General features: G+C 37.0%; 3 protein-coding genes across 4 annotated transcripts in view; 1 reads left to right on the top strand and 2 right to left on the bottom strand.

Moving 5' to 3' along the window:
• LOC122070886 (coiled-coil domain-containing protein 130) overlaps positions 1-508 on the bottom strand; it is a 3,428-nt gene extending 2,920 nt beyond the window's left edge. Inside the window, exon 1 of the mRNA XM_042635116.1 lies at positions 319-508. Coding sequence (XP_042491050.1) covers positions 319-321 — 3 coding nt within the window. The 5' untranslated portion in view covers positions 322-508. The remainder of the gene's footprint in view (positions 1-318) is intronic.
• LOC122070887 (PRA1 family protein H) overlaps positions 1-11,824 on the bottom strand; it is a 93,830-nt gene that overhangs the window by 34,174 nt on the left and 47,832 nt on the right. The window lies entirely within an intron of this gene.
• On the top strand, positions 8,706-9,488 carry LOC122070890 (CLAVATA3/ESR (CLE)-related protein 12-like). The gene has a single exon (XM_042635120.1). It carries the CDS (start codon positions 8,987-8,989, stop codon positions 9,284-9,286), a length of 300 nt encoding a protein of 99 aa, XP_042491054.1. The 5' UTR covers positions 8,706-8,986; the 3' UTR covers positions 9,287-9,488.

Genomic DNA, 11,824 nt, shown 5'->3' with positions numbered 1-11,824 from the left:
GGGCTAGGAGAGTAAATTAATTTCCTTCAAATCATCCATACCATTGATGAAACCCTAATTTGCTCAAATAAAAAAAAAAAAATCTAAGAATCAAGATATCTTCATCTGCAAACAAAGATGATCAAAACATTCCAATAAACTGAGAATATTTCTGCAAGAATCTGGAAAATATACAAAAAACTAAGAATTAAGAATCTGTCAATTGAGATACAACAAAATCAAAATTTCTACAGGTAGAACAGCTAATGGTGCCAGATAATAAAGGTATACGAAAGAAACTAATTCGTGAAATTGCAAAAAAAAGGAGAGAGATCTTACCATTTTCTGATCTTCGAAGAAGAATCTGCTTTGGAGGTTCCGATCTCCGAATTCTGCAAGCGAAGAAAATTGTTTTGCGTTGTAAAGAAGACAAACGCGTCCACAGCGTTGGCCGAATAAAAAGGGGTTTGGATTAGCTTTGGCTGAATAAAAAGGGGTTTGGATTATCCTCCGGAAGTCTGGGTTGATTCGACTCAGTTTAGGACTGTATATGGGGCGGGTTAAACCGATGCCCCGCCCGCCCTAATTGCTCGTCACCGCCATTGGCCCGTTAACATAAGTGCTCTAGATTATAGAACATATGGTTCCAAAGCATCGGTATCGGATCATTATCGGTCGATATCTTACCCGACGGGGATTGGTATCAGTCGTGAGATCGGTTATCGATCCGAAATTCCGGATCACTTGGAAATGGGAAACACGCGGTGGGAAAGAGGAACTCTAACTCCCGCCTCCAGTGAAATTTAGGAAGGTCTTATTGTTGGCCGATCCAGGCCTATACTTTTTCTGATCCCTGATCGATCCAAGGCCCATCCTTATTTATCTGGATTGATAGTCATGATATTATGATTTTAGGTATTGAAATCGGATTAATCGTATTGATATTGACTGAGACCAATCTTGATACTTAGTCGATCGAGAATCAAATATCCGATATCATAATGATATAAGGAATAAAATCATATATACTTTTTAATTAAAAATAGGACAATATTGATCGATTTATATTGATACAACTGATTCTTGGATCAGTATCGTATTGATATTGACTTAGACCAATATTAATATCAATAACTAAATCCTTATTGACAAGCTCGATATCGATCCAGTGTTCGAGAACTAAATCCTCGCTTTAGAACCACTCTGGGATTTTGGTAAACCAATTTTGTCCTTTAATCCAGTCCCCCTCTCAACACCCTCAAAAATTTCAATGGCTATTGATCCAGTGCTTACAATGGCATGTTCTCGTTAACACCGTTACTTTTTCCACTTGAGGGTTCTCCTAAATCAGTCTACATAGCTACTTCCACGTCAATCCGTTCAATGTCGCCATAAACAAATATTTTCTGCATAATTAAACCAAATGCGCTAACAGGACATGAATATGTTTTTTTAGTTCGACTATAATCAAAATGCAATAAGAAATACATGATTTTTCTATTGATCAATGTCCACATAATACAGGCCCTCATCCATTCCTTCATACTTTTCAAGTTCCCTAACAAATTTTCCATCATGCTGTCCAAATGATACAAATTTAAGATTTATGCAATCCAAAACAAATAGAAAAAAATATTATTATCTCCAAATTGTATTAGTAACTGTGTTAAAACATCATATCTCAATCTACCCCCCCCCCCCCAAAAAAAATCATATCTTATTATCACCAACTTGTGAAATTACCCAAATAGACACATACTTGTATCAAAACAGATTATATTACTATAGAGAAATTGTGCTGGTAAAATCAATTTCAAATTTATTTACATTATCAACAAAGATTGTGATTTAATTCTTCAATTTCAAATCCCTTTCCTTAGTTGACTGAATGCTTATCTATTGGAGAGAGAGAGAGAGAGAGAGAGAGAGAGAGAGAGAGAGAGAGAGAGAGAGAGAGAGAGAGAGATGTTGGCTAATGTGGTTCTAATTGCCATGTCAGACCATTAGTTGATTATGTGGATAAGGAGTCTAACTCCCTCAACAGATTATACCTTTGGTTGAGAAGTATATAAGACTTGACTGGTGCATAACTCTCAAATTTTGCAAACATTTGGATAACTAAGGCTGTCAAAAAAGTCCGATCAACCCCCAACCCGACTTGAGCCCAAATAGGGCATGAGCTGAGATTTCAGCCCATAGAGTAAGCTAAGGTTGAGAATTTCAAGCCCAAGACGGAGTTGGGCTGGGGCTGGGCCTGGGTTGCGGTCTCAACCCAACATAATCTAACCCAATCATGTATATTAATTATTAAGTAAATAATAATATAAATATGTTAATAATTAAAAATGGATGCTTATAGAAAAAGGTCTATAAAAATATCTTTCGAATCACAATCTACATATATAAAAAAATCTTAATCCTTGGCCTCCGCAATCTACATATATAAGAAATCTTTAGTCTTTGGCTTCTGCAATGTATCAAGATCAAGCAACAAAGTAAATAATAGTACTGGGCTGCGCTGAGTTGGGCTAAATTATCCCAGCCCACCCTAGGGCTTGGGTTGAATTAAAAAGCCGTAGGCTTGAGCTTGGGTTTTAAAAACCCCAGCCCAACATGGCCATTGACACCCCTATGGAGAACCATCATTCATAGGGGTTAACACAAGAGAGACAAAGGAGAGATACTCTACCACTTCAAATTCTTTCTCCTCCCCACCCCTTCCTTGCAATTCTTGTCACCACTCTCTCAAAAGTGATCACATTAGCATCACACTGGTCATAATTAGGCATGCAAATGGTAGGAGCTTTGGTAAGGCCTAGGTAGATCCAGGCCAGCCTACAGTTTTATAATTCGGGCTACAGATGGGCCTGGAGTAAGAAAAAACCCATGTCAATTGTAGCGTCTCTTAGGCCAGGCTTGCGATGGACCACCTTCTGAAAGTACTTCTATACATGTTAAAAAATTAGTCTCACCCCCTGAAATTACCTTAATATTAAGATCAGCCCCATTTGTTCTGACAATTACACTTAGCCCCTATTTTTTTAACAGTGTTAAATATGAAACATAAATGATTATTTTACCGATTGCTTTAAAACACAAATAACTCAACCCCAACTAACTTATATTACTGTCGAGGAACTGAATGAAACCCCAGACTTTTTTTTTCTTGTGAATGAGGAATTTATTGAATAGGGTTCTAGTTACAAATCGAGGCTTCATCATTACAAAGTTATAAAAGCCAAGGAGTGGAATTAGGTCACACTGTCCTACACCGGAGGACATGTTTTTGTTGGCAAGGGAATCAGCTATACCATTAGCTGCCCTTGGAACATAGTCAAATAAGCAACTAATTGGGGAAGAGCAAATGAATTTAATGTCTTCAACGGTAGGAAGAATCTCCAATGGAGCATTTCTAGTAGGATCTGAGAAATGTAATTAAGGACCTGTAATTCGTCGATCACCTGAGTAATTGCACATCCTTCTGTCCATTTGAGGAATCTATGGAACCTATAACCTCCGGTGAAGGTAGGTTGACTATATATCCCCCCTTGTATGACAAACCTTCAGTACTATTACAAGAAAAACTGACATTGGTAAAAAAATTACAACTTGGCTCAAGGTTTAAAAAGAATTAATTCAACTTCTTTGTTCTATCGCACAACTAATATCATTAACTATCACAATTGTTCCATACAAGAACTGCTAATGGGAAGTCATGGGGTGGGAAGTACTAGTGGAACCATTTTAATTTGGTTATGGGCAGACATGATCTTGGACCTAGATGCAAGGTGATCAAGGGTGGTCCAAGGTGGCACCGTAATCATCTCCCATGCCATTGGAGGCTCAATGCACATGTGATGGTTGGAAAGAGCCAGACACATACCCTAACATACAATCTTGTACCCTCAAGTCCTCCCAACAATGAAATGCATGCTGGGCCTCTAATAGCACTAGTGAGGATCTGAACCCGATCCAAAGGTGTTCCACATCATCACTCCATCAACACAATTTATCTGTCAATGGACTTACATGTTGTGCATATGGTGAGACAACATTCAATTAATCCAAACCTGAAGATGTTAATCTTTCATGTAAACACCCCATTAACACCATCTACTAATCAATGGGCTTACATGTGATTCCTCTTCCCAAATGCACCATGTACATGAGTACATCCAAACGGTTGATGATATGAAATCTATCAGGCAAGACCACAAGAATCAAAGAAGATGGCTAGATAGTCAAGGATTCATGGTTCTTTGGTCGTTGTTGGTTTTCGTTGGAATGATAATGATAGTCATCGAAGTGAAAGAACACAGCGGAGGTCAAGTTGCAGGTCGAAAGTTCGAAAAGCTGGTAAAGGTTCTTCAGTTGGGGAAGAAGATGGTAAGAGAATGTTGCTTCGGGTTGAAAGGGTATAATAGATAGTTCACTATATTAGCATCATGTTTTGGTCTTTAAAAAGAATTTGGTACTTAATAGGGGAGGTTAATGTAATTGTCAAAACAAGAGGGGTTGGTCAAAATATTGAGGGAAACTTCATGGGATGTGACTATAATTTTCCTTATTTTTCTGAAGAAAGTTTTCCTCCACCAGTTTAGAATGTTCACAACTCCATCCTAGGGTTCACAAACCCCTAGAGGGATTATGTTCCTCAAAATATCCTCCCTCCATATGAAAACCCTTAATTTAGGCGGAAAAAAAAGAGGCAAATATTGTGGCGAAGTATTTTCCCTATTGACTGACATTTAGGTGCAGAAAAACTAATTAAAGCCGCTATAGGGTTTGTGATACCTTATATTTTATTGAAAAAATACTATCTATTATGTTGGACACAGAAATACTGTCCTTATTGAATATCCTTTATCGGTGAACAAAGTAAACCGCCCCTATTGTACCATTTTTAGAGGCCAATTCATAATACCACCCCCATTATAATCTCTTTAGAGACCAATAAACAATACCACCCCTAATGCATACTTTTAGGAGCGAGTTAATAAAACCGCCCCTAATTCTTTCTTTCTAGAGGTAGGTGAAAAAAAGCCCTTATGTCCGCCCCTATTGACCCCTTTTTTTGTACTATTTAAATCCACTGCGATGAATAGATTCTCGTTCACTATGGCTGAAGGAAAGCTCAAGTCCTATTTTTATTAATGAAATAAAATTAAAAAAATATAATAATAATCCATCACTTGTTGGATTAATGCAAGAACTAGCATCTGTGTCTTTCCCTAAAGTAAAAAGTCATGGCCCCAAAACTTTTAGGGCATATTTATAGGCCAGGCTGCTTAAACGAAATCTGCCGACGAGAACTGATATGCAGCCCCTAGTTTCATCCCTAGTCTAAAGGTTCAAAGTTGAAAACCATTCACAGTTTTATGGTAGGTTACCATTGTAATATGATTGATGGGAGGTTAATATATGGTTAGGGAGACTAATTCATTTGGCTTTCAGACCCTACTGATGGGGTTTTGACCATCTAGTGAGCTCTAGTGGACCGATTCGCTGGCTATGGTGGAAGATTTCACCCTACAAAGCTTAGGATGACTTCCTTGATTGGTTATTCGTGAATGTGCAAATTGATATGCTGCCGATGTGAAATGGAATCTTTCATACTAAGGGCCCGTTTGGTATCGTTCTAAAAAAACGTTTCTGGAGTTTTTTCGTTCTATTGGAACGTAAAAACGGAATCTTCTATTTGGTGCACTTATGGTCCGTTTCTGTTTTTTTGGAATAAAAATTAAAAAGAAAACTGAAAAAACGAGATTGGTCTGTCTTCCCAGTTTCGTTCCATTTTAAAAAAAAAAAAAAAAAAAAAAAAAAAAATCCCGATAAAGATCTGAAATTTTGAAACAACATTTTTTCGTTTAAAAACTGCGTTTTGACACAGAAACTGAAATTTTCGTTTTTGAAACGAAACGGCGTTTCTGGAACAGAAACGATACCAAACGGGCCCTAAGTCATTGGAAGCCGAAGAAGGGTGCATCGCATGGTTCGTATATAGGAGAGGGAGAGGGGGGCGAGGGGGGGAAGGTGTGAGTGTGAAAGTACATGATATTAATATTGTAAACATCATTTTTCCTAAAAAATTTAGCTATGTATAGAAAAATTATTGCTGCTGCTTCTTCTTTAAGTTCCTATAATTTGTATTTTGCTGCTTATAGAGAGACTGTTTGTGAGATTATGTTTTTTATTTATTTATTTATTCCATTTTCAATAGGGATTTCTATTGCCACTGTTTCTTCTTCCTCTTTTTTGTTATAACAAACACCTACAAATACGAAAATAAATCAAGACAGATCAACATAAGACACAAAGATTTAACGAGGTTCACACATCATGTGTGTGCTACATTCTTGGTGAAGAAAAAATTTCACTATATAGAAGAAAGATTATACCCAAACAACAACGAGAAAACTCATCCTGAAACCCTAGTTCAACCCCAATTACAATAAATTGCTCAACAAGACGATAGTAAATTATATACTCCTCAAAGTTACAGGTCGATCCATCAGATCGAACCATACCACGGTGATCGGATCAACCCCTCTGCTTCCATCACGGATCCTAGAACAATTCCCATTCGGGTCGCCACCAAAAAATGTCAAAACATGCCATTCTGGAAGTCAAAAATTCGAGACAAATTTAACATTTTTCATCTTTATCGTCCGTGATTTTATATATATGTTACCCTTGGTTGATGAAGTTGGCTTTCTCCATAAAATCAAGTAGTGGTTTTTTTATGTCCGAAAAAAATATGATTGGATGTCTTTGAATTTCACAATGGTGAGGGCATCATTTTTCCCCTCTCTGTGTCTGTCTGAGGAAGTAGAGGCGGCATGACCAAGGATTTTTTTATCATTTTTAAGCTGAAAAAAAAATATAAAAATTCGTATGAGAGGAAAATTGCATACTTACCGCGTAACAATCTTTTTCTCATTACTTTATCAAGAGGAAAGAAAGGAATGAAAAAAAAAAACGTATGCCGCAGGAAGAAGACAACCACAGAGGGAAGCAAGTGATCATCAGTTCCCAAACTGACCCTTTCCACCTCAATTGAAGAATGAGGAAAACAATGTATGAAGTTGATTAGTGATGGATGATGCCTTCATCTAGTTTAACATTGATCAAAAGAGTTTGTTATAGTGATCGCACTCATCTACACCCATAAGAAATTCCACGACTGCCCCTAATTAAATCATCATCCTTTGATCCTATCTATACCTTCTAAGAACCAAAATTATTAGCTTTAAGAATTGAATATTGTAATAATTTTTAAATCTTAAATAAAGAAAAAAAGATAAATCATGATGAGCAATTGACCCTCAACTTTGAACATACGTATACCTAGTAATTAAAATGATGATGATGCATATATTTAGTAGATAATTCTCCATGATTCAGGAATAATAAAGCATCAATCTTTTCAGGAATCTTATTATTAAATTTATTTTTGTTCTAACATACCTGCTAATAATAGGAAACCCTTATGGTCACAGGATAATATCTGTAACTTATTTTTGCTCGAATAATTTTTGGGAGAGAGAATGCTATGGTAGCAGCGAACGGTCAATCTTTTCATGGCATCATGCGTTTGAACATTGGTCATAAAGGGCAAAACTAAATAGCGTTCTTTTCCCCTAACAATATATATTATGGGAAAAAGAACCTTGTCCTGCTGATGTAAGAAGCATATAGAGACAGGGCACACACAAAAAGATAATGTTGCACCTGCACCAGGACAATGAAGATAATGCCGCATGCCCTCTCATTAAGCCCACATGCTGGTGTTTCCTATGCCAATGGGACAGAGTTCTATCACCCATGTATTATTATTATTATTATTATTATTATTATTATTATTATTATTATTATTTTAAACGACGGATATCCAGGCCTTAGGTCTGATTAATTCCAAGGTGTGCCTAGTGGGAGTCGAACTTAGGACGTCTGAGTTTACGGCTCGTATCAAGTTCGTTGCTCACCAACTGCACTGCCCCTTTGGGATCACCCATATATTATTCATTAGGCACCTAAGTTGATCTAATGAATATAATTTTTTCTAACAAAAAAAAATAAGAATTTTAACCATCTGATTACAAACATCCTATTATTTTGCAAGAAAAGAGAGTTGGATGAACTGTTATTGGGACACTTAAATAATTTTGGGCCCTACCCATGTCCCTGACATTCATATAAACCAATAAGAATGAAATAAATGAAATCTTTACTGCACCCCAAATTGTATGAAATGCACGGGCATGGTGGTGACATTGACAAAACAGCCCGGCCAGATTTGGACCAATTTAATCAGATTTATGCCGAGTTAGGCGAGAACTTTTTGTTACATCTGATTGACCAAACATAATTTAATGTAATTGACCCAAATTGGGTCAATGTTCCTTGTGAATATGGTACACAGACTTCACGGTATACCCGACAAGGTCCTTGCCGTCCGCCAGAATTCATTCCCGCAAGAAATACCCGTTTCTTTTCCCATCCTGAACTGGTTAATATATATAGTTATATACTTAAAGACTCTTAGAGAGAGAGAGAGAGAGAGAGAGAGAAGGAAAGGTAAGGTAAGGTAAGGTTGATGATGAGCTTCATGAAACATACATAATTCAAAGGAAGGTCTGACTGTCAATTTTAATGACCCATTTGTATTGCTTGAACGCTAAGGAAGTTTCATTGGGAACCACTTCCCCTCTCCTCCGCAGCATCCACAGGACCCAGCTTGGGTCACCCCCGAGCTCTCTCTCTCTCTCTCTATTGTACACATTAAATTACCCATAAAAACGGAGTCACAAAGAAGCAAACACAACCTCATTTCAACCCTGTAATGCATATCTTATGTTGGTCTACTTAGATTCAAGTGTCAATCTTCCAAAACCCTCCATCTACTAAAATCTTCCTTCCTCCCATTTCTTACCTTTACTTACACTCTCCTTCCCTTCCTCATTTCTTTCCTCCATGCTTCCTCGTCCCTTTCTCCTTTTCCTACATCATGGCCTTGAGGTCTCAACAACTATTGGGAATCATTTTGTGGCTCTCTCTCCTCTTCCTCCTTCTCTTTCATGGATTGCATAATACCAGGTCATCTAAGACCATAAACCACCACCCATTTCTTTATCAACATACACTACAGAACAGGAAAGTGTTGGCATCCAAATTTGATTTCTCTCCGTTCAAGAGACGCCACCCATATGTGGTGGTGCAACCGGAGCCGGCGGAAAGCGAGATCGATCCACGTTATGGTGTTCAAAAGCGTATAGTCCCAACTGGTCCAAACCCATTGCACCATTGATCAGGTTCCTCATGCACTGATTAATTATGTTGTTATTACAATCATCTCTCTCTCTCTATCTCTTTATGCAATTAGAAGATTGATTGTAGGTGAGAGAAGCTCTCTTAATACTTGTAAGATTCCATTCTTTCTTTTTCTCTTTTATGTAACCTGGAAACATATGATTCAGATCAGATTTATAACCAAAACACTTTGAATCAAATTGTATCTTCTTCTATGTGTGTGTGTGTGTTACGATCCCATATCAGTTTGATGTGAGTTGATATGGTCTTGGTTCTCCTCACCTTGTAAGTCAATTTATGAATTTGAATTCTTCCAAGATCGTATAAATTTAGAAGAAGAAGAAGAGTTTTGGAGATTAATTAAGAAGGGGTGGGTTCTGAATTTCAGGTGATTAAAAGTTTGTCTTAATTGAAGAAATTATTATTTTTTGGGTTGAGACATGAGTAACTGCAACGGCACGGCTAATCACGGGGAAGAGTAAATTCAGCTAATGATGAATTTAATAAGGTGGATTAAGGTAGAAACAATGCTTTAATTTATGATTTCTTTTGAGTGTGATGGTGGTTGTTGATATATATTATTTATTATTATTAAATGGGGAATTTAACTTTTAACTTTTTTATGAGTGTTATGTATGATATGGGATTATTAGATGGGTTGACTGAGGAGGGGAGAGATTATATGTATTAATTTATATGGATGGTCCATGTGTGTAGATTATTGATATGTGAATATGAGTGGAGTAAAGAGAAAGACCTTTTTATCAGCTCTAGCAATGAAGGTTCTGCCACCTTATTTCTTTATTGGCAAACCATCATTTGACTCCCAGTAAGGTTAGTGGCAATGACACTCCATCATGGAGGAGGATTCTCTCAATCAATAAAGCAAACTTGTTTGTGTGAGAGAGAGAGAGAGAGAGAGAGAGAGAGAGGCATTTGGATCCTCTCCAACCCTCCAAAGAGAATTTGATGATCTGGGGATTCTTTACCATATTAAACATATGAATAACCCTATAGTGTTTAGAATACAAGAATCATCAACCAATCATAAAAGATTAATCATAGGTGTAGTCCCTAAACCAAGAACAATAAAGTATCCCATCTTAAAATACATAACCATATAGATTTACCATATCTATAATAATCAATGGGACAACCATGACATGAACCATAAATGAGAATAAAGAAGTACCTGTGTCCCATGAACATAGATCATGAACCTCTGTCCCATGTGGTTAAACATTATTCCCATGAAGATGACAATGAACTACGCAAGTGGAGTCCTTCTACTGAGATCTTCTGCAGCCTCTTACTCTAGGGTTTCCTTTCTTTCTGTGCACTTGCTCTTGTGAGAAAGCCGTGCTCCCAAAACCAATAAGGCATTAAGTAAAGTAATGGCTGCAGGGACCGTCAGTATTCTATTTATAATAGAATCCCTAAAACCCTATTCTACTCTCACAATGGAAAGAGCTAGGAGTTTCCTAATCAGAGTGGGTCTATAATTGCTTGGGCCCAATGGATCAATCGGTATCAGTTAAGCCCACATAAAAATCCTAACAATCTCCCACTTGGGCTACACTGATACCGATTGATGTCTTTCCATTGATTCCTGGCCAAATAATCCCAAGACTGAACACCACTCAAACAAACTTTGATCCAATCAATAATCTCTACTGTTGAACAATAGTAGAAAATACACCTCAATATACGGCATATAACTATCTAATGTTACAGACAATAGAAAATTATCAATCCAAATCGCCTGGAAACGTATATATAAGGAGTTGATATCATACCTGTGATCACATGAACTATAGATCTCCTTATAGGTCCTTTCTTGATCTAAAGATCAGCCTACCTTGAAAACCTCACAGGTAGAAAACTTTGATATTAATCAACACTTGGCAAACTGCGATTTTCTTGAATTAATATCTTACTTTGGCATACCGCCTATGACTAACTGCCACTTCCATGGATTTAGGTTAAATACCACCATAAATCACAAACTTTGGCAAACCGCCTGTGGTAAACCACCACTTCTTTGGACATAGGCTAAATACCACCATACATCACAAATTCTGACAAAATATCGTCAATTACCTTGGCCAAGCACTGCTAATAAATCTTAACAAGCACAGCCTTTAAACTTTGGCTTTTATCACCATGATATTTTTGGTTAAATGAGATCATAAAACTCCCACTAACCAAGCATGTCAAAAACCTCAATAACACCAATGTTAGAAAATATGGCTCTTGAGTACTTTGTCGATAAACTTGGATGACATCACCTTTGGGCAAATGTCACCTTTACCTTGGGAAACACACAATTGAACTGAATGTACCACTTTGGTGGGTTTCACTCATTCCTATCATGTTTTCCACATTAGAGAAGAATATATGTACAGAAGTGTATGCTTTAATGTGTTTCTTACACAATCAGAGACAACACAAACAAATGAAGCATAAATGTACACAAATAATTCAGAGAACAGAATTTAAGATAAAATCAATTCAAAATTACTCCAAAGTCATTATA

Source organism: Macadamia integrifolia, unplaced genomic scaffold (assembly GCF_013358625.1).
Source record: "Macadamia integrifolia cultivar HAES 741 unplaced genomic scaffold, SCU_Mint_v3 scaffold_138A, whole genome shotgun sequence".
Taxonomy (NCBI): Eukaryota; Viridiplantae; Streptophyta; class Magnoliopsida; order Proteales; family Proteaceae; genus Macadamia; species Macadamia integrifolia.
Note: the sequence above shows the minus strand (reverse complement) of the source record. Positions and strands in the feature narration are given on the sequence as shown.